The following is a 24026-nucleotide window of genomic DNA, read 5'->3' on the forward strand; positions in this document are numbered from 1 at the left end:
TTTGGTTTATTGAATTTTATAAACCAAACTAAACCATAAGCCGTAAACCGAAAAAAAAAAAATATATATATATATATATATATAATATGAATATATGATATATAAATATTATATATAATATATCTAAGTGGAATTTGTAAAATTATAAATATATAATGAACTCTTTATTTTTTAATAAAATAATAAATAAAAGTTTTAAGTTTTAATTTTTAGGAGAGCTATTTGGACTTTCGAATTTGGTTAAACCCAAAAGAATTGTAGAATGATCTAAAGTCCTCAAACCATATTAAAAACCGCACCAAACCTTAATAAAACGGTTTGGTTTGGTTTGATTTCCATACCAAAATGGTTTAATTCAATTTAGAATTTTCTCAAACCGTAATTTACCAATTTGGTCAGAGATCTTCAAACCGCACCAAACCAGACCGTGAATACTCCTAATTTAGACTCGATGAGAAAAAAAGTAGATGTGGAGAGATGGCAGTGGTTCTGACTACAGAAGTAATTTTAAAGAATGGAGCAATAAAGAAAACCTGTTTTGACTGCCAATTTCTGGTTCCAGCAGTCACCATCCAGACCGGATCTCCAACGGGTGGTAACCCAACCCATCCCCCCATACCCATAACCCCCGAACCTTGGTGGCAGGATTTGATCCCAAGTCTCTGCCATAACTAGCCAGAGATAGAGTCATTTACAGACTATAAGATTCTTGTATTGGATACCATATACCAATGTCATAATGGATACGAGAAACATCGTGTTATGGCCCAACTTACCCCTGTACCTGATGTGTCTTGTGTGGGTGTTCCAAAGCATTGCTGCCATGAAGCTTTCTGCAACTAGCACTGTCCATATATACTAATGGAATTGTGCTCCACCTAGAACCAGCTTTTCGAAATTTACAAAGCATCTATGGATTAAAAAGCATTACCATCGAACACTTTGCTTATGCTTTGTTCTATACATGGATAATCTTCTTTGTAAAGGTAATTTCTCATCTTTCCTCCCCAATTTATCCAAATAGAAAACTACCTTCTTCAGTGTAATCATGGCATCTTCGCTCTCATATCCCAACTCTTTCTCTTGAATGCTCAATACCCTCTTCAGCAGCATCAATATCTTACTATCATCTGTCCCTATTCTGGTCTGAATAGATACTAAACAATCAAGGGCTTCCCCTGCCATGCAAATAGAGATAATATTATTGGAGATGAAGCACATTTACTTCTGTCAAGAAATTCAAATAAAGAGCTATAGCAACCACATTTAGGATAATCACATTATTAATATCAATTAGAATTAGCTCAGAGGGATAAAGTATGACCTTTGTTGAACTATTTTTGAGTCACCAACACAATCAAGAAGATTTTATTAATGATGCATGACTGAAAATGGGGCAAAAAAATTACAGTGAACATCTGATATATGTCATGTTACAATCTACTCTTGCATCTATTTTTGTCCTGGCCTATAGGTATCTGATACAATTAATGAGATATGTTAATTTATAACTAATTATTATAGAACAAATATTTATATCAGTATTTGTAGAACAAATACTTTACTATTTGCATATACTGCCAGAAGAAAAAAATATAGCTATATACAGTCTTGAGTTCTGTTTAAAGATTTGAGGTTTGACATCATATTCCCAATGGTGCTCGAGGTAGATGTAGAAACTTGAAACTCATATAATATTAGCTGTCAAAAGTTCAATTCTCCCTCTTCTTTTAATCTCTCATAGAAGTAAAAATGTCATTTCAGGAAAAATTATTATAACTTCCACTAATTAAAAGAGAAGTCAAATCAGCTGATTCTTCAAATAGAGGGTGCAATACTAGGCCAAGAAACCAAATTACTAACAAGGCAAAATGTAGAAAAAAAAAACACTCACCAACTGGAAGAGACTCTTTTCCAAATGCCTCCTCACGTATGTGCACAGCTTCCAGAGCCAGATATTCTGCCTCTTCAAACTGTTTCATATGATAGAGTGTAATAGCAAGATGTAACATTGGGATGGTAATTGATGGATCTTCAGGTCCCATGCTCTTTGTTATTATTCGCAGACTTGTCCTCAATAAGCGCTCAGCCTCCACAAAATTCTTCGAGCGTGAATAAGAGGTTGCAAGATTTAGAAGATGGGTCACTGTACTCGGATGCTCATTCCCTTCATACTTCTCACTCACCAGCAAACACTCCTCCAATAGCTCTCGGCCTTCATTTTCCCTAAGGAAAAAGATATATAGATGATGAGAACATAAGGAGTGCAAATTAAAAAAGAATGAAGATGAAAATTATGCTTATGATAACTAGAACATATGGCCCCTGAGCCCTGATCAAGTTGAACTTGAATGGAGAGCAGGAGTTATATAGTAAATCCAATGTAATTGGGATAAGTTTCTATTATGTTCAATTAAAATGATTTTTGGATAATCCATTTAGCCAATTTCTCATGGTTATACATACAACAAGTAATTTTTCCTTGTAATTGTACACAAGACATTACATTTTCCTTCAACTATAAAAAGTGAATATTGATAAAAAAAAAACTATAAAAAGTGAATACAATACAAACGAGTACAAGGTCTCTGCTTCCAAGGGTTCGTCTTGCACATCTTGCTTCTTAATCTCATTCATTTGGTGACCCTCCTTGTATATATATGCTTCTTGAAATGCTTCTAGAAAACTCTCCCTGAGAGGTTTTATCTCCTATGCCACCTCTAAACAAATGAAAGAACCAACAAAACATATATATAAAAAAAACAAAAACAAGAGAAAAACTCATTCTGAGAGGTTTTGTCCCAAATTTTTATTGCACCATGAAGTACCAAAAATGAGTGGGAGTGTCAGTTTCTAAACTTAAAATATTCAAAGTTTTGGACCACTGACATATGTGTGCATATGTCTATGCATACATGCATATAATGAGTTTTTTTTTTGATCAATAACAATGAAATTTTATTAATGATTGAGAGAATCAGAATTACAAGGGAAGGAGCTGAAGAATCTTAACTCCCAACTACCCAAGGAACATCCTGACCATGCGGCAATTACAAAACAGCCCAAAATATAGTGTTTCTGTTTACCCCTTGCCTAGCTAGACCATCTGCCAATGCATTTGAACTTCTCTTTATCCATGTACAATGAATATCCATGTATATAAAAAAATGAAAACAAAAGAAAACTCATTCTGAGAGGTTTTGTCCCAAGTTTTTATTGCACCATGAAGTACAAAAAATGAGTGGGAGTGTCAGTTTCTGAACTTAAATATTCAAAGCTTTGGACCACTGACATCTGTGTGCATATGTCTATGCATACATGCATATAATGAGTTTTTTTTTTTGATCAATAACAATGAAATTTTATTAATGATTGAGAGAATCAGAATTGCAAGGGAAGGAGCTAAAGAATCTTAATTCCCAACTACCCAAGGAACATCCTGACGATGCAGCAATTACAGCAATTACAAAACAGCCCAAAATATAGTGTTTCTGTTTACCCCTTGCCTAGCTAGACCATCTACCAATGCATTTTCACTTCTCTTTATCCATGTACAATGAATTTCCATGTCCTTGGTGAGCCACTTGAGCTTCCTCTTTTCATTGCTGTATTTCCAGAGCATAGAACTGTCCTCTTTTAGCCAATTCACCACAATTTCAGAATCACCTTCTATAATCAAGTTTTTAATATTCATTTCCTTGACCCTTTGTATCCCTTCAATAGCTCCTAGAATCTCAGCCCTCAAGGAATCTCCCACCCCAATCGGACCAGAGTACATAGCTAACAAATTCCCTATTTCATCCCTTATCACTCCCCCTACTCCGGAAGACCCCGGATTGCCTATGCTGCTACTATCGAAATTCAGTTTGGTAAACCCATGAGGTGGAGTCTAGCAAGAGTTTAAATTCATTCTACTTGAGCCTGAATCTGCAATCTCCTTCCAGCTCCTTGTCATCTCATCAACTGAGAATACTTTAAACAATTCCAATGTATCATCCTAATGTGGATAATCTCCATGATTTTTTCCAATCTTCTCTCCTTATTTAAGAATATCCTTGTGTTCCTCTCCTCCCAAACAGTCCAACATACCGCAGCCCTACCACATTTCCACATGATCTTGGCTCTTTTGGTTGGCCAGTTAGGCATAGAGGTAAATAAGCTTAGTACATGATTTTTAGCCAATTCACCACATCTCCACATCTACCAAACAGTCCAACATGCATATAATGAGTTTAATACATCCAGACATATAGAAGTAACACAAATTACCATATTAAGTCATTATATAGGAGAGGGGTAGAAATGAGGAGAGATACATGACCCTCTCTAAAGGTCTTAATGCACATTTAAAATTACATCATTCCACAGGGGGAGGAAACAAATTGATGTGCACCAAGCCTTCTAGTCTTTTACATGAGTACTTAAAAGCATAACGAAAAAAAGGAAGGCCATTATATCACAAGTAAAAGTTTGCTACAGGAACATATATTAAAAGGAACAAATGATATATTACATGATTTTTCGGATTGTGGGTCAAATACAATTCATAATTTGGAATGTTGAATTGCATTTGTACTTTACGTGGATGCCCTTATAAAAAAGTTCTCGGCAGTAAGATCCAAACAAGCAATCAACTCGTAATATTATATGATTTGATTTCAAGAAATGATCCTATACTGAAATAAGAAAAAATGGTGCTGTATGTCAATAAAAAAACACATGGAAAAAAGAAGAAATATGGCATTCATTAAAAGATGAAGAGCTTCTATTTTCTTACAGAACAATTTTCATGAGATATAACATGAAATCTTTACCTTCCTGCGACATGAAGTAATTCTGCCAAATCTATCCTCATCTTCTCCATAATGTCATCATCTAAAGCCATGTACTTTGAATCCTTAATAACCTTAAGACCATTTCTGTAAGAAGAGATGGCTTCATCCACATTTCCTGAATATGACATATAAAAGAAGATAGAACCATTTAGCATGTCGTGGAGGATCTTTTTCCTGTGAATGGTTATAGCATGGAAAATTTTTAGAAAGAAAAAAGAAAAAAACATTTGATGGCCCTGATATCTTTATAATGTAACAACTTTTTTTTTTGGTATACAAGTTGAAAAATATTCACTAAACAGTTGACTTTATACATCAGCAGAACCCTAAACAGCTAATGAGCATTCTTTCTATGGTTCACCTTTACCATGAAATAATTATAATTTGTTAGGTAGGCAGAGTGCCGGTAGTTAGTTGTTAGGCAGCCAAGACAGACTTGAATTTTATTGTCTTTCTTCAATTTTTTTAATGAATATGTTGATTTTATATTTTCAAGTGAAGCTTATTGGAAAGGTATTCTTCATTCATTTGCTTCCTTCTCTCCCTTTATTAGACTGAAAGTAGGAAAAGGGAACACTGTTAAATTCTGGACAGACCTTTGGTGGGGAAATAATCTCTTCTGTGAAGCCTTCCCCTCACTTTTTAGGCTAGTGTGTGATAAGCAAGTTCTCATTTCTGCAACCTTGATAAGAGGTTCAGAAGGCCTTTCCTTTAATCTCAATTTTCGTAGAGAACTAGAGACTCAGAATTATCTGAAATCACCTCTTTACTCTCTTTACTCTCAGAAGTGTTCATCTCTCACTCCTCTGAGGACAAGCTTATATGTCTTTAATCCCACATGGATCCTTCACTACCTCTTCCTTCTTTCAGCACCTAACTACCAACCCACCCCCCTCTCCTTTTCCGGGCAAAAAAGGTTTGGCTCCTATTGTAATGTGTATGTAGAGGCCTGCGGCCTACTAAGGTTTTTTTTTGTCTTTTCCTCAGTGTATTAGTTATGAGCTGTCGCCCTAAGTATAAATATTAACTTAAGCACCGCCAGCTATACTTCTTGGGAATAGATCTCTCTTTTCTCTCTTCTCTCCTCTCTTCTATCTTCTCTCTTCTCCCTCCTCTCTTCTAGATCTGCCGAACTACATGGTATCAGAGCTCTGATCTGGGTGCAACTTTTCTAGATCTGGTTCTCTTTCCTTTTCTGGAAAAGCTATTCTGATTGAAAGACTCCATCGTGTGCTTCTTCTGGGTGCAACTTTCAGACTATTTATTTTATTTTCTTCTTCTCTCTTGGTCGCTGTACCAAGAAGAAGGGTGTGGTGGCAGCCGAATGCATTAAAAAAATGATATCTGGATCTGTGGTGGCAACCGAATGCAGTATAAGGTTTTTTTGAGTTTGTGGTGGCAGCCGAATGCATTGAAACTTGTCCTTTCTGAGGTTTTTTTCTATGTGCTGTGGGTCGTGGAAGGTACGTACTGTTACACTCATAAGTAAATTTTGACCACTGTGAATGTCACAGTTCTGAAGTCATAGAGACTAGCTGTATCCCTTTTTTGCAAACTGAAGTGTTTCAGCTAAGAATCTTTGACCTACAGTACTGTCAAACCTGTGTTTTTGGAGCCTACTTATTGTTCAGGGAAAAAAAAAACCTTCTATATCAGATTGGTTTTTTAAAAAACAGCAGTAATATTTCTGTGGAAATGGCTACTGAGGATTCAACAACCTCTGGCATTACTTCACAGCAAGGAAACCTAATTGGGGGAATGGACAGCATGAATTTTTCTATGTCTATTACCCCATTTAATGGCCTGAACTATCTAGAATGGTCCAAAGGCATCAAACTTTATGTTACAGCTAGGAGGAAGGCCAGTTATATAAGTGGAAAAATAAAAGAACCAAAGTCTGGTACTGCTGAACATGATCGATGGGATCAAGAGAACAGCATGGTTATGTCATGGCTGTTAGGCTCCATGTTACCTCATGTACGGAAATATTTCATATGGGCTGACACAGCTTGTGAAATTTGGGAACAAGCCAAGGACACCTATTCTGAACAGAGGCATTTTGCCAAGATTTATCAACTTCAAGCAGAATCATCTATGTGTAGACAAGGTGACCGTAGCCTATCTATATACTACTCAGCCCTTACATCTGTCTGGAAGGAACTAGACTATTATCAGACCATTGACTGGAGGAATGATGAAGATGCCCAGGACTATAAAATACTTGTCTCCCAACAGCGGGTTTTTGCTTTCTTACATGGGCTGAACCTGGCTTATGAGGCTCTCTGGGTGCAGATTTTGGGAAGTAAGGAACTTCCTTCAGTTCAGGAAATACATGCTCTAGTCCAATCTGAAGAGACCAGGAAAAATCTCATGAATGTTTCTGAGGGGGTAACACAGGAATGAAAAAGGGGGAACCAAGGAAAGGTGAAGATAAGGACAAACTGTGGTGTACTCATTGCCAAAAGCCTAGACACACTCGAGAAACCTGTCGGGAATTAGTAGGTAAGCCCAAGTGGGCAACCAAAAATCAAGACACTTCAAAGAAGCCTCCTCAGAAGAAATTTAGTTCTGCAAATCTGGCCACTCAAGACTATCAGCAAAGTAATCAAACTACTGTGTTTTCTCAAGAGCATCCTAGTGGTTTTGATCCCAAGGAAGACATCATCAACTCTTTCAGAGATCATTTGGAATTGTATGGTAGGACACTCGGGCAGTTGGACAGGTCGATTCCTACCCCTTCTACCTCATTTGCTTCTACATCAGTTAAAAGTGCTTCTGCATTTCATGTGTGTACCTTTGCTCCCGAGTCACCTTGGGTCATTGACTCAGCGGCATCAAACCATATGACCGGTAAGTCAAATCTCTTTCAGACCTACACTCTTCTTTCTAGAAGGGATAAAGTGAGATTGGCTGATGGGTCTCTATCCACCATTGTTGGTCAGGGATCTATATCTCTTCCTGATGGCCTTGTCTTATCCCATACCCTTTATGTTCCCAAACTTCCTATCAATTTGTTATCTATAAGTAGTATTACTCAGTCTTTAAACTGTTGTGTAACATTTTTTCCTCATTCTTGTGTTTTCCAGGATTTAACCTCAGGGAGGACGATTGGTAAAGGACATATGGTTGATGGTCTCTACATCTTGGAGAATAAAGTTGGCCCTATAGCATCAGCATCTATGAGTCTTATGAGTCAGCCTACAAACAGTCAACTGTGGTTATGGCATAATCACCTTGGGCATTTGTCCTTTGAGTCTTTGAAAGTTATGTTTCCTAAATTGTTCAAGTCAGTGTCTCTTACTAGTTTGCATTGTGAAACGTGCCAGTTGAGTAAGCATTGTAGAACAACTTTTCCATCAAATAATAAAAGATCTACTTTGCCTTTCCATATTGTCTTTTCTAATGTTTGGGGCCCTGTTAACATATCTACTAAGAGTGGGTACAAGTACTTTATCAACTTTATTGATGACTATTCAAGATACACGTGGCTATATCCTATGCACTCAAGAGAAGAGGTACCCAAGATTGTGCAAGATTTCTATCGCATGGTTTTCACTGAATTTAATGTTGAAGTCCAAATTTTCCAATTGGATAATGCAAAGGAGTATTTCCATCATGACTTAGCTGAGTTTTTCTCTTCACAAAAGCTCATGTGCCAAAACACCACAACAGAATGGAGTTGCTGAAAGGAAGAACCGCCATCTCCTCGAAATTGCCCAGGTTTGATGCTTCACATGCATGTTCCAAAACGGTTTTGGGTTGAGGCTGTGATGGCTACAGCTTATGTTAATAATCGTATGCCATCACGCCTCCTGCAATACAAGGCCCCACATCAACTTCTCTTCTCTCAATCCCCTTTATTTTCCATTCCTCTACGTGTGTTTGGGTGTAAATGCTTTATTCATGATCTATCTCCCAAACGGGGTAAATTGGACCCCAAATCTGTTCTGTGTGTTTTCTTGGGTTATCCCTCTTCCCAGAAGAGCTACAAATGCTTCAATCCAGTCACCTCTAAGTACTTTGTCTCTATGGATGTGTCCTTTTTTGAATCATAACCCTTCTTTCAAGCCTCTCCTCAGGGGGAGAATAATGTGAAGGAGGAGAGGCAAGCTCCGGCTCCTCAAATCCCTCTTCCCCCTATTCCTGACTCCTCTCCATTCCGTGTCTTCTTAAGACGCCATAAGGGATGCTGAATTCGAAGGCTATGGAGCAACTTGAGACTATACATTCAGCACCTTCTAACTCCTTGAAGGAAAATCCAGGTACCCTTGTTCCCTTTGATATGATTGAACCTAGTGCTATTGATGATCCTACTAATGATCTTGATGCCCCAATTGCTCATAGAAAAGGTGTTTGATCATTTACTACTAAGCATCCTATTGCTCATTTTTTATCCTATGAAAACATTGCTCCCGCATTTCATGCCTTTTTGACTGCCATTGATTCCGTCTCTGTTCACAAAAGTCTTGCAGAAGCCTTATCTATACCTGAATGGACAGAGGCAATGAAGGAAGAAATTAGTGCTCTTCACAAAAACAATACCTGGGAGTTGGTGAATCTTCCCAAAGGCAAGGAGCCAGTGGGATGCAAGTGGGTATTCACAGTAAAGCATAGAGCAAATGGGTTGGTTGAAAGGTATAAAGCCAAGCTAGTTGCAAAAGGGTACACTCAGGTGTATGGGGTTGACTATGCAGAGACTTTTTCCTCAGTTGCTAAAATGAACACTATCTGGATTATACTATCCTTGGCTGTTAACTTTGATTGGGAGCTCCACCAACAGGACATCAAAAATGCTTTCTTAAATGGGGATCTGGCAGAAGAAGTTTACATGATTCAGCCTCCTAGGTTTGTAGCACAAGGGTGTGAAGGGAAAGTTTGCAAACTAAAAAAATATTTATATGGTTTGAAACAATCCCCAAGGGCCTGGTTTAGTAGATTTCACTTGGCTTTACAGCAAATTGAGTTCAAGCAGTGCCAATCTGACCATACTCTATTTGTCAAGAGAAACCAGAAGAATGTTGTGGTATTAATTGTCTATGTTGATGACATTGTGATTACAAAGAATTGGGACTCTGAGGTTAAAAAGGTCAAAGAATCCCTTGCTATGCAGTTTGAGGTGAAAGATCTGGGACAGCTATGTTATTTCCTTGGTATTGAGGTTGCCCGCTCAAAAAGGGGCATCTTCATTTCCCAAAGGAAGTATGTCCTAGATCTTTTGCAGGACACAGGAAAGTTAGGAGCAAAACCTGTAGACTCTCCTATTGAAGAAAACCATCGGCTTGGTGATTGTACCGGAGAACCAGTGACAGATATTAGGAAATTTCAGAGGTTGGTAGAAAGACTCCTTTACCTATCAATGACTCGACCGAATATAGCTTATGTTGTTGGTGTCCTCAATCAATTTATGCATGCACCAACATCCTCCCATCTAGAGGCAGTTGAAAGGGTACTCAGGTATCTAAAGAAGTATCCAGGAACTGGGTTACTTTTCAAGAAACATGATCATATGAAAGTGGGAGTCTACACAAATGCAGATTAGGCTGGAGCAGTTGATGATAGGAAATCAACTAGTGGATATTGTACCTTTGTTGGTGGGAACTTGGTCACTTGGAGAAGCAAAAAGCAAAGTGTGGTGGTCAGATCTAGTGCTGAGGCCGAGTATAGGTCCATGGCACATGGAGTTGCTGAAGTACTATGGGTGAAGAATTTGATTGGAGAGTCAGGTCTCTCAGGTTATGGCACAATGTCTCTCTATTGTGACAACAAGGCAGCCATTAATATTGTAGCCAATCCAGTTCTTCATGACAGGACCAAGCACATTAAAGTCGACAAGCATTTCATAAGGGAGAAACTTGAAAAGGGGAAAGTTTGTACTCCTTACATTAGTTCCAAGGAACAACTAACTGATGTCCTTACGAAGGGTCTTCACTATTTGTGACATAATGAACTGTGTGACAAGTTAGGCATGATTGACATATATGCTCCAACTTGAGGGGGAGTGTTGTAATGTGTATGTAGAGGCCCGTGGCCTACTAAGGGCTTTTTTTGTCTTTTCCTCAGTGTATTAGTTATGAGTTGTCGCCCTAAGTATAAATATTAACTTAGGCACCGCCAGCTATACTTCTTGGGAGTAAATCTCTCTTTTCTCTCTTCTCTCCTCTCTTCTCTCTTCTCTCTTCTCTCTTCTCTCTTCTCTCTTCTCCCTCCTCTTCTAGATCTGCCGAACTACAGCTCCCCCAAAAGTCCCCTCTAGAGTTTCCTTCATGGTTTGGGAGGCATCTTGCTCAAAGCTGAATACTTGCGACAACCTCCAAAAGAAGCTTCAGGACATTGCTATATTTCTCCTTCTATTTGTCTGATGTGTTATAATGATAAGGAATCTATTGGGCACCTTCTTATTAACTGTACTGTGGCCAGAAGTCTTTGGCAGTTCTTTCTCGATTCCTTAGCTAGAGGCAAGCTCAGCTGGATTCCCCCTAATTCTGTTAAGGAGTTTATCAACTCTTAGCAAGGGCTAAAGACGATTCCGGGCAAGAGAGGAAGCTGCTTCTGGAAAGCAATTCTTCATGCCGTCATGTGGAATATCTGGGAGGAAAGAAATAAGAGATTATTTTAGGAGAGCTACTCCTCCTTGGAGACTCTTCGAGAACGTATCCTGACTAACATTAGCAGCTGGGTGGTGAATAGTAAAGTTTTTGAGGGTATCAACCAGAATGACATACAATGGAATTGGCCTGCCCTATTGTTAGTCTCTCCTTTTCACCCTCAGCCTTTCCTTAAAACCACCCCAAGACAAGATTATGAGCATACTCTGAACTTTGATAGCAGCTTTAGGAGATTTGCAGAGGACAGCTCAAATGCTGGAATAGGAGGTCTGATTCAAAGAGCAAATGGAGAATCAATTTGGGCCTATAGTGGCCCTTCCACGGCTGCTGATGCTTCTGAAGCAGAGGCTAGGGCCCTCCTGGAAGGCCTCAGAATCACCAAATCACATCAGCTCTGTTTCATTGCAGTGGAAGGAGATTCGAGGAATGTTATAAATTGGGCTTCAGGGCAGACTCTGGACCTGTGGAAGCTATCCCATCTGCTGTTAGAAATCAGGGAGGTTGCCTCTTGTTTATACTGCAGCTTTAGATGGATTCCTAGAGAATTAAATCAAGTGGCTGATAGTCTAGCTAAATCTGAGCTGGGAAGGGATTTTTTGTATAGTGCTCATACATTGCCAATTTAGTGGGCTTTGTCTTTTGTTTTTGTTTTGCCCCTTCCAGTTTTTGATATCAACGAAATCAGTTATCTTCTCTCAACTTGAGGGGGAGTGTAGAGAACACTGATGTGGACCCCACTGCTGTGGTCCCCACTGTGTTCGTATGGCAGCACAGCATATATTTTTTTTTTGTTAGTTATGTCAGTGTTAGTTGGTAGTTATTTCAGTTTGTTGTTACAGCTTGTTATTTCAGCTTTATTATTAGTTTATTTGCCATGTAAGCAATAAGGGCAATTCAGCCCTTTTACAATTAGTCAACATATAAATATTAAGAGTGGGTCAGCAGATCTGAATAATTCGACCCTCTCTCTCTTTTCTAAAAAAACCCTTCGTGTGTTTCTGCTTCTCCCTCTCTTCTTCTTCTTTTCTTCTTCTGGAATCCTTTTCTTTTACTTTCGAATTCAAGACTGATTGTAGTCTTGATCGACTACTCATCTATCCAGTTTGGTAGGGTCCAAGCAAACAGAGTCAAGAAGTTGCAAAAGCCCATTCAACTCTACCATTTCAGCATCCCTTAACTCTTCAGAAACCAAAATCCCAATTATGATTCAATAGAAGGGTTGGAGGAACAACAAAATCCGAGACACACTTGTTTTTGTACAAGGAAACTAAGTAAAGGGAAGGGAACAAATCCTTAAGAGTTGCAGAAACACATAAATAGCTTTCCACATGGTCATAATACTTTTGCAACGCTCTACTTAAAACACAAACATGCTATTAATAAAGTGAAAAGCCAAAGTATCCAATGAGTGCATCCTATTATTGTTACCCCAAATGACACTAACATATGAAAAAATAGAGATTGCCTCTAGGGTCTACTACCCTAATATGACAATTTAGAAATATTAGGGTAGCCTAACATGTGGAATGATGAACTAACACGACCACAACGCTTTCATGCAACCCTCCGATGAAACACAACCATGCTATTAATTCAATGAAAAACCAAATCACTAAATGAGTACATGCTTGGGTGATTTGGTTTCGATGAATTCACATGATCACAACACTTTTTTGCAACTCTATGAAAGAACACAAACATGCTAACAATCAAATGAAAAATCAAATCGCCTAATAAGTGCATGCCTTTTTCATACCCCAAATGATATAAAAATAACCCGTTAACGTATGAAAAAAATAAAAACTACCTCTAAGGTCTATTACCTTACTATAACGATCAAGAAATGCCAAGGCAGCCTAACATGTCTATCTTCCTGCCATTGTGCCTGAGTTTAGAGATCAGATTTGTTCTGGCTCTTGCATTTGCTAGTTTGTTCAATCAAGATGTAAACTGTCCTGAACCCTCAAAGACATACTAATTTTCTTCTTTTTGTCCAACCAACAGACTTGATATTTTGTCAATCAACACATATTGATTTTTATTTTTTATGAATTCAACACATATTAATTTTCTTCTTCATTTCTTTTTTTCTTCTTTTCCAAGGACAAAAACAGAGGCTCAACCCCTTTATTTTCTGAAATTTCTTTTCTTTCTTCCGTTTTCTTTCATGAATATTAAGATTTTCTATGTTTTAAATAAAGTTTATACATTTTTAAGAAGATTATAGATAATTAATAGTGAAAGATGGTTGCCGCTTGTTGGAACCTAGGGAATAACACTAGGATTCATGGTTTTTATTCAAAACATCCCATTGCCTAGGCAACTAGGTGACAAGGCACTTCCCTATCACCTAGCCTTGCCTCGGTGCCTTGAAAACTACGACACTAATATTTCTTTTAATTGGGACTTTCTTTTTGTAAGAAAATAGAAATTGAATGTATTTGGGCTTTCTAAAAAGGGTTATTTGGTTGTATCATCTCATTGTACAGGGTTTATCTTTTGTATTTTTTGGTATATGAATAAAATAGTTTACCTTCGAGTTTCAAAAATATCTACCTGCAAAAAATGTTCCTTTATAGTACAAAGTAATATTTGATATGAGAAATATCTTAAATAATCTATGATATACAAAGAAAATGCCACATAGAAACATCATCAGGAATCTGTGGAGCATCAGAATCCGATGCATGCCCAAAATGGAGAGGTCATCCATTTAGTAGAGTTCATGCAACAATGGTTAATAATAACATAATAACAGCAGAACAAACGCATCAACTTTCACATTACGAGAAAGTACCATTTATAGGAGAAACTACAAGCATGAAAAACAAGAACCTAAAAGAATTACCTTTTGCACACAGGGCATGGGCTAGGGAACACATAGCCATTCCTACTCTTCCATCATGTTCTCCATAAATCTTCATATATATGCTTGAAATTCTGAAAAGAGAAAAGGAAGATGAAGATACTAAATACCAGTAAAATTGTCAAGACAATATCAAGAATCATGTAGGACAAAATAACCTCTTAAAATAAATTTCAGCATCTGAAGCCCTTCCTTCCTTGATTAGGAGATTGCCGAGATTAAATAAAGGTAGCACAACATCTTCACTGTCAGCACCTCTGCTCGTTTCCAATATATTCAATGCCCGCTTATAGATCTCTACTGCTTTTGTAGCCCTCCCAATTGCACCAAACACTTTTCCTATCCCCAGAAGTGGTATAACAAGAAAAGGACTATCTTTTCCTGCAATAAAAGATAATTTTATCCTATCACACATTTTCCACTTTCAACAAACTCCTAAACATTACAAAGATGCACCGGCACAATAGGAGCTAAAGCAAAGGGGAACCATCTAAACTATTAAAAGAAAGAAAAACCTTTTGCCTAACATAGTCCTCTGAAGGACAAAAATGACCCTAATATAAGCATAGATATCTGAATAGAGCAAAGGGCAGTCCAGTGCACAAGGCTCAACTAATGCGGGGTCTGAGGAGGGGCAGATGTACGCAACCTTACCCCTGCACATACAAAGAGGCTGTTCCCAAGATTTGAACCCCGGTCACCCAGGTCACAATGGAGAAACCAACCATTGCGCCAAGGCCCACCCTCAGATATCTGAATAGAGCAGAAGAAATAATAAAGAAACACTCAGCCAACGAGGTTCTAAAAGGGAAAAAAGACAATGGTGAGATACTCATTATATGATCAATCTTTTTTATTGCTGTAGTAAATAAAACTAATTCTTGCCTAAGCATATAATTATTATATACGCAAAAGCAAGAAGAAGGTAATATCAAGTGAAGATACAACAGAAGAAAAGATTTGGAAGTTGAGCATAAGATTTTGCTTCAACACAAACGATGATCCTGACACAGTTTCACAAACTAATTATAAAAATGGAAAACATTTAAGCATTGCATTTGCCTTGCAAAACTTTGGGGAAAAAGCAGGTAATAAGTAATAACAATTAACAAAGGGAAACAAATGCTATTAAGACTTAAAGAGTATTTACAGAGGGAAAGGTAAAACATGTAAACTAGAAAATCTATAATGTACCTTGCCTAAATAGAAGGTATTCATGATATTTTCCTATCATATCATAACTGCACACATGCCTACATAGAAGGTAATGTGATAACCAATCTAGTAGATCAGAAAGGAAGGACCAATTGAATACCTTAATTAAGTCTCCATAAAGAAGATACAATCATGCAACTTGATAGGATAAATAAAAAAAGTAAAAGTAAACTTACCATATAAATTCTCTAGGATTTCTAGGCCCCTCCTATAGACAAGCATAGCATTATCAAACTTCCCCAAAGCTGTATACATAGATCCCATATGCATCAGCAGTGAATCTAGAAGTGGTTCACTATTCTTTACGCTGCAAACAATCTCATTCATCTGTTGTTCATAATAAAAAATTAAAATGGGCAATGAGAAAAGACAGACAGATTTTTATCACCACCACTGTATTATACTTGAAATCTTATTTTGATAAACATAATAATTCATTACATGATAAAGGTAATAATCTATTTTAAAGATAATACAGGAATACCCATAAAGCGAAGGAATGGTACATCATAGGAAAAAAAGAGAACTTAGAGTCTTCACACTTTTGGGAAGGCTAATAGGAAAATAAGATGGCCACAAGCAAGAGAACTTAGATGCAGGAACTTCCTGTTCAAAGCAAGGTTCTCAGTCTGAAACCTGTATCTTCTTTGGCTCTCTCATTGAGCCTTCTGAACTTCTCTTGCTTTGTCTACTAAGTTCAAATCTAATATCTTAACATTTACATCCTGCCAAACTCATTTTCTGGACATATTGTTTCTTGATTTCGCAACACACTGCTCCATACAACATTGCTGGCCTTCTAAATGTTTTTGTTAAAATATTCCTCTTAGCACAAGTAATATTCTCCTATAACTTAAGACTTCGGATGCACCCCTCCACTTTGCCAATCCTGCTCTAATTCTATAAGCAACATCCTCCTCAATCTCTCCTTTGTTATCAATTATCAAACCAAAGTAAGCAAATAGGTCACATTTAGATACCTCTTGGTCTCCAATCCTAAGTGTTCCCTGATTTCCACTCTTATTATTAAAAACACATATGATCTATAGATATATGTATGCATGAATATATGTATACTTATATGTGCATAAACGAGTTCCATCTTATTGCACATCACTAGAATTAAAAATTAGCAAAAGAAGTTACCATATCTAACAAGGATTCAACAAGTACAAAGTCCCCAAGACCCATGTATCCCAATGCAATGATGTCAAGTATAGCAGCTTGTTCCATGTCTTTCACTCCTGCATCTATCTGTTCTTTTACTGCTTCATAATTTGCTTGAAGCAGAGTAATAGCATCATCTTTGTTTCCCAACTTAAGCATGGATTTAACTTCAGCAAAGAATTCCTGCAACTGCCTCTCAAAATCATTCATACCATCCATGGGTTTACTTGACCTATCCAGCAATGTCTTAGACCTGCAAACATGAAACACATCAAGAATTACCATTACAAGATACAATTGCAAATCAAAGTGTTTTCCACTAAATCTATTAATAAAATGTCACAAATAATCCTTGAAAGATTCCAATGTCAAAAAATTTTAAATGGTTACAAGTAGGGATGGCATGCAGCAACAATATTGAGCGTACGTGTGTGAAAAATCCTAGTCATGTCAATTTTGAGTTCTTTTCTACACAACCTACCTTATCTATGCAATAGGAAATAAGTTTGCTAAAGGTGCGAGCAGGTTGACTACGACGCTGATTTTGACAGTGAGGGCAATTCTCTGCTCTTAATTGTATTGTACCATGTCAGGTAGGGTCTTAAATTTGACAATATTAGCAATTAAGCACAAATATAAGCTACGGAGTAGAACTCATAATCACAAATACTTAATTGTATAAAAAAGTGTTCCCCACCTTTGGGAGTGATTTGGGGCCATAGCGGTAGAAGAAGCATAATCTTCTCCGCGAGCTCTTTTAAATTCTGCTAAGCCATCTGTTTTGAAGCATCTTACGACACGAATATTGGAAATACTTCTACGAGGCACTGCATACAGATTGACATTCAAATTCTTATTTCGACGATGAACATAGAAATGCATCACACCCTTCTGTCTATCATGGTTAGAGTGCCACAAAAGGTCCTTTCTGAAACACATTAAAGAGAATATCAATGAGCATAATATGCATCAAACGAAAAAAAAAAATGAATTCATGTACCTACAAGTCCGAAAGTAAACCTCATTTCCATTTGGTAACATGTAGATAAACAACTCAATCGGAGATGATAAATTCATGCGCCCAAATTAAACGAATAAAGGAAGTAGTAAAAAAGAAAACAAAACGGAATCATTTCGAGGAGGCAAATCGGTTTCAGGAAAAAAAACAAAAAAGAAAAAGGAAAACCGAAAAGAATTTGAAATAATGATCACAGAGAAGTGAAACAAGGGAGAAAGAGATTACACTTCAAGAAGTAGAGGTTGCAAGGGAAAGGAGGGAGATGGGAATATGGGTAGTACCCGTTGACACAGGCAGGTGAAGGGAGACGCAGAGAAATTGCCATCGCAGCTGTGCAGTCCAACCAGTTTGAGGAGTTTGTGAGACGCGGTTAGATAAGAATACATGGTAAATTTCTTAAACTATCTTTATGGTTTAGTTAATTGATCAAGTCTATTCTTACTATTTGAAAATTGATTAAAACTCTTCTCTTACCATTAACGTCTGTTAACAAAAAATAAAAAGACTATTTTACCCTTTAGTTTTTTAAATTTTCAAAATAAAACAGAAAAAAAGGAAAAGAAACACTAAACTTGATGATTTCAGCAGTTGCACAATAAATCCAAAATGCAAAAATAAATGAGGGAAGGGGTGCGAACCAGCGGTACCCCTCTTCGACCAGTGTTCCGTAGATCAGTGCGGAGGTTCTCAAAGAGATTTTTCTAGTCAACAACAATTCTGACCTGTACTATACCTATACAACAATAATAACAACAATTTGTTCCTCATCGAAGGCTCATGCTGAATAACCCAACGACACCTACTTCTCCACCGATGGTGAATGTCAACGAAGACGAGCAGGCAGGTTCCAAGAGATAATATGGAAGCTTTCTGGGTTTTCTTGTGCTTCGGTCTTCAACTTTGTAGCAGTAGAAGAAGAAATTCATCCCCAAATCGTTCTTCAACTTATTCTATCTTGAATCGTTGAATCTCCGATGCTCATGTTTTCAGACAAGCTTCTATGTTGGGCCTGAGTTGAAGACAGAGGTTCGCTTCTCAGGTTTAGATCCTCCATTAACGATCCAAAGCAAAGTTTGGTGAGGTGGGTTGGGTTCAATGTAGCAACTGGACCGGAATCGCCTGCGAAAACCGAACTAGGAGAGTCGTTTCCATCGATCTAAGATCATTCAATCTCTCTAGATTGATTGATCCCAGTTTGTGCCAATTAGAGCTTTGTCCTCCAACATCCTCTCCTCTCCTCCTTGCTCTATGAAACCCACCGAGGGTTCCCGTTGTCTCAATCTTTTCTAAATGAAAGGAAAGCATAGGAAGAAATCAGAATTGAGATAGGCCTCTGTCTCTCTCCTTCACTGCCTTAAACGAAGAAAGGATATTAATGCTTTGTTGAAAACTTTGTTGCTGACACAAAACCTAACCTTTTGATCCTTTCTTTCCTGCCTCCCTTCCCAATATATCTAGAGACCAGTCAGAGGTTAACCAAGACGGTGTTCTCTCCGTTTGTGCTTGTTTTAATAGAAGTGGTTGTTGGCCTTTTGTATTTCTGTGGTGGTCGTCAAACTAGGGTGGTTTAGCTCTGTTTTTTTCGGGGTATTAGGCTAGATGTTATTACAAGGGAGTTCGGAGATGGAAAATGGGGAAGAGGAGAGAGAGATCGGGGAAGAGACCTGGCCGGAGGTGGAGAGGGTCGATGTTGGACCGCTGCCGCTGTGCATAGAGTTGAAAGAGACGATGAATAGTGTTTTTTCATTCTCTCGAAAATGAATTTGGGACAAGGTAAGGGTAATATTGGGTTTTAAAATAATTTTAAACAGGGTTTTGACAGAACAGTAACAGACCTTAACTGTAAGGGAAGTTAGTCAATTGTCAAAAACAGTAAGAACAATGTCGTTAGTCAATTTTCAAACAATAAGGGTACACTCAGCCAATTAGCTAAACTATAAGGGTAGTTTAAGAAATTTACCCTACTAATATTCACTTAAGAAATCAGAATTACGAAGTCCGAGCACGAGGGTAAATTGTTAAACAGTTAAACTATCTCACCGTACTCATGGTGGTATTCCTTTTAGGGTTCAAAAGCCACCCAATTCATTAAGAAGAGAAATATGCTTGTTAAAAAATTAAGAATTTGGAACAAGGAAAATTTTGGTAATATTTTTCAATTAAAAGCTAAAATCATGAAACAATTAGGCTCAGTTTGGAAAGAGTACAAATGCAAATATGTACAACGTAAATACATGCAAAATAATACAAAATATAAGGTTTTGCACTCTATTTATTTGCATTTGTACTCCTTCCAAACTCAACCTTAAGCTGCATTTGGAAACGATGCAAATGCAGTGTAAATCTAGCTTTAGGGTAAATTTGCACTCTGGTTCACTTTTGACTGTTTGGCAACATTACATTTATGCATTGACAAATGACAGACCAATGCATATTTACATTGATAATAAGATGTAAAAGTACATCAATAAAAAAAGAAGTAAATTTGCATTCAAGTGGGCTTTTGATAAAAAAAAATTAAAAAAAAAAAGCATATGCTTTATTGGAATTCATGTTTTCATCCATTACAGCTAAAAGTCTATTTTGTAAGAAGGTAAATTTGTCGGTGCAAAACTAACCCAATTTTACAACTTATATAAACCGTTTTACACTCTACATATTTGCATTCACACTTATTTGCATTGTTTCCAAACGCAGCTTTAGGGGAAGTTCAGGCTAATCGTTTGAATGATAATCAAAATACCCACCCTTTTAAATTTAAAATCTGCGCTCCAAAAACACCCCAACTCTATCCTTATTAAAGAGGAAACATATTAGGCCCAAAAATCCAGAATTAATTGGATCAAACTTGGAAACAGAAATTACAGTTTCTTCCATACTACGACCACCATAAGGAAGAACAGGAATAGGATTTCAAGGACCAGAAATAATGAGAGAGATTGTATATGTGACCAAAATAACATTGTTGAATTTTTAAGCAAAAACTTTGAAAATAGATTAAGCCGAAGACCCAGTTGATGCTAAAGAGTTTATTGAGGTCATTAGTCCTTCCATATCCAGAGAACAAAATTTGTCCATTATTAGGAAAGTGACTGATGAAGAAATTAAAGACAATTTTTTTCAATGAAGGACCTCAAGGCTCCGAAAGCTGATGGACTTAATGCTCTATTCTTTAAAAAATATTGGAGTATAGTTGGTAATTCCATTTGTATTATGGTGAAAGCTCTTTTCCACTTAGGAAAGATGAATAAAATCATTAACAAAATCTTTATCACACTTATCCCTAAAATTCCCAATCCAGAAATAGCTAATAATTATAGGCCTATTAGCTTGTGCAATGTCATTTATAAAATTATCTAAAAAATCTTAGTCAATAGAATTAAGCCATTTCTCAATGATATTGTCTCCCCTTTTCAGAGTGCCTTAGTGCCGTCAAGACAAATAACAGATAATGTTCTTATTGCCCATGAAATCATAGAGAAAGCATATGATAGATTCGACTGAGACTTCATAGAAAAGGTTTTTAGAAGATTGGGTTTTTACAATACTTGGGTTAACTAGGTCATGGAGTGTATTAGGACGGTGACCTACAAAATTTGGATAAATGGTGTTCTCACTCGGGATATCATACCTTCTAGGAGGATCAGGTAGGGAGACCCTCTATCCCCATATGTCTTTGTTCTTTGTGGAGGCTCTCTCTCCTAACCTTGTGAGGGAAGCTTCTACCCCCAAGAGTCCCATTGGCTGTCAGGTGTCTAGACAAGGGACTTCCATTCCTATCTTACAATTTGCAGATGACTGCATTATATTTGCCAAAGCTGACATCCAAGCTTGTTGTACCATTAAATACATTTTGGCCAAGTTTGCCAAAGCATTAGGCCAGGCCCCTAATTTTTCCAAGTCAACTTTACTCTTCTCAAAGAACATCAACCCAAAACTCAAGAAAATCATGCTAAAATCCTCAAGATTCCCTTACAGACAAAAAATGAAAAATATTTGGGTGCTTTGTTTTTAATAACAAATTTAATAAGGACACTTTCAAATTTCTAGGTGAGAAGATGGAGAATAAATTGGCAGGTTGGAAGAGGAGCTGTCTCTCCCTTGCTGGGGGAATTACTCTCATTAAGGCCTCTAGTAACATGATTCCTCAATATATTGTGAGGTCTTTTAAAGTTCCGAAAAATGTTATCAAGGATCTTGATAAAAAGCAAAGGGATTTCTTATGAACAAATAGCAAAGAGAGGAAACCCCTCCATCTCATCAATTGGAATCGGGTTTGCACTTCTAAGCAATGAGGTGGTCTTGGCCTGAAGAATCTAGGTTGGATTAATAAAGCTTGCTTTGCAAAAATAGGTTGGAAAGTGTTGAATGAAAAAGACAACTTATGGGTTCAAATTTTAAATAACAATACCTTCGAAGAGAAAATTTTTGGGAAACTAAACCAAAAAAGAATCATTCATGGGCTTGGAAAGGTATCCTTGACTCCCGTGATTTGATTAAGAGAGGTATAGGAATGATTATTGGCAAAGGCAACAAAAAAAAAATCTGGTTTGATAAGTGGTCAGATGAAACTCCCCTTATCAACTTGGTTATTAAAGCAAAAATTAACAATTTAGACATTCATGTTAGTGATGTCATCAATAACGAGACCAGAACTTGGAAGGAGGAGTTGATTAAGAACCTAGTTCCTATAAGTGCATGGGAAAAAATTAAAACTATTTTCATACCTTCTGGTGATCATGATAGGCTAGTTTGGAGACCTAACCCAAATGGAAACTTCTCAATCAAATCAGCATACAATGAGGTTTGATGGATACATGGTAACCCTAATAGGGTGACAAAGGAAATCAATAAGGTGCGGAGTCTGAAAATTGCCCCTAAGATTAAAGTCTTTTTATACCTTTCGCTCAACAACAAACTTCCCTCCAGGGTAGTGCTTAGAAAAAGAGGATTTAATACTGATGGCTCATGTGGGTTATGCGGGGATGAAGAGGATTTTGTCCATATTTTCAATACATGCCATTTTACTAGACAAATATGGCTTATCATGAGATATACTATTCCAGATCCTTCAGAAAATAGCAATCGATGATTGATTGGTGGACTTCTTTGAATGCTAATGCTGATTGTCATAAGAGTCTATTTGTAAAAGAAAAAATTGTTGTTTTGCTATGGAATATTTAGAAAAACAGAAATAACAAGACTTTCAATAATAAAGCAATCCCCCCTCCAATAATCATTGAGAGAGCTAAAAACTCCTTGTGGAATCAATTTCAAGTTTTGAATGGGACTCAATGTTTGAACCTAGTAAACAAATCACCCTTGTCAAGTGGATAAATCCAAAAGAGGATGCTATCAAAATAAATTTTGATGCTTCGTGCATTAACAATCGATGCACCATTGTTTGTGTGGCTGAAAACCACTTTGGCCAAATTTTGGATTTCAAAGCCTATGGAATAGGAGTTACAACTATTAATCTTGCTAAAGTGTGGGCTACTTGGGAAGCCCACAATCTCGCTCTCAATTTCAATGGAAAATCCATCATCATTGAGGGTGATTCCAAGTTAGTTATTAACAGTTTGAAGAACCAAGTGGACCCTCCATGGAGACTGAGAAGGATCATTGAAGACTGCAAGACTTTGATCGAGATGATAGATGGCGTCATTGAATACGAGCACACTTATAAAGAAGGGAATTAGGTTGCTGATTGGCTTGCAAATTGTGCTCATTCCAACCTTTCTTTTCTTTCTTCTTTACCTTTCTCTTTAAAATGTATTTCTTGTATAGCCTCTTCTTCTTTTTTTTTATTGATTTCTTGTTTCTTATAAAAAAAAATTCTATCTTTTCTGACAATTGACTAACTTTATCCCTGTTGTTAGCATTCGTTAATGTTGTTAGCATCCGTTAATATTTTGTTTAAGTAATATACGTGACCTATATTTTTTTTAAATCCAATATTACCCATTCTCTCTCACCCTCTCCCTCTCTCTCATGCTTCCCTTCAACTTTTTGGTGAAGATATTAGGAATTATAATAGATAAGGGCAACTTTTGGGCCCTAATATCAATAAAAGTAATATTTTTAATAATATTTCAAAAATAAGTTAAATTTTTAAAAATAATATCAAATAAGGGCAAAAGTACTGTTAATTTTCTTCCTCTTACTAATCATTCATTAGCGTCGTCGCCCACCGTTGCCTCCACCTTTGCCCAACACCACCACCTCTTCCCTAAATCTGGCCCTAAATGTTTAAAGACATTTCTTTCTCTATTTAAGCCTTAGATCACCTTTGTTTCGTTCACTCCTATGTGAAAAATCTC

General features: G+C 37.1%; 1 protein-coding gene across 5 annotated transcripts; it reads right to left on the reverse strand.

The window, feature by feature from the left end:
- Positions 1–284: 284 nt before the first annotated feature.
- Positions 285–19410, reverse strand: LOC104604748 (Tetratricopeptide repeat (TPR)-like superfamily protein). 5 transcript variants are annotated; one of them, XM_088896132.1, is made up of 9 exons: positions 18345–19410; positions 17386–17616; positions 16668–16941; positions 15698–15848; positions 14465–14687; positions 14289–14380; positions 4815–4950; positions 1895–2226; positions 285–1178 (listed from the first exon to the last, which is right to left on the reverse strand). In XM_088896132.1, exons 2-9 carry the CDS (start codon positions 17568–17570, stop codon positions 928–930), a joined length of 1644 nt encoding a protein of 547 aa, XP_088752258.1. In that variant the 5' UTR covers positions 17571–17616; positions 18345–19410; the 3' UTR covers positions 285–927. The 5 variants fall into 5 exon arrangements, with proteins under 5 accessions (XP_088752258.1, XP_010267553.1, XP_010267554.2 ...); XM_010269251.2 differs by lacking the exon at positions 18345–19410 and adding an exon at positions 17988–18132; XM_010269252.2 differs by lacking the exon at positions 18345–19410 and adding an exon at positions 17932–18107.
- Between the last annotated feature and the right edge of the window lie 4616 nt (positions 19411–24026).

The sequence above is a fragment of the Nelumbo nucifera genome, chromosome 1, assembly GCF_055504915.1.
Source record: "Nelumbo nucifera cultivar China Antique chromosome 1, China Antique-T2T, whole genome shotgun sequence".
NCBI classification, from domain to species: domain Eukaryota; kingdom Viridiplantae; phylum Streptophyta; class Magnoliopsida; order Proteales; family Nelumbonaceae; genus Nelumbo; species Nelumbo nucifera.

Coding starts and splice junctions, on each gene's coding strand:
- LOC104604748 (XM_010269252.2), bottom strand. CDS start 18,092: ATGTATTCTTATCTAACCGCGTCTCACAAACTCCTCAAACTGGTTGGA. Junction 14,688..15,697: donor AATCCTAGAGAATTTATATG/GTAAGTTTACTT, acceptor CTTTTATTGCAG/GAAAAGATAGTCCTTTTCTT. Junction 14,381..14,464: donor GCTGAAATTTATTTTAAGAG/GTTATTTTGTCC, acceptor TTCTCTTTTCAG/AATTTCAAGCATATATATGA.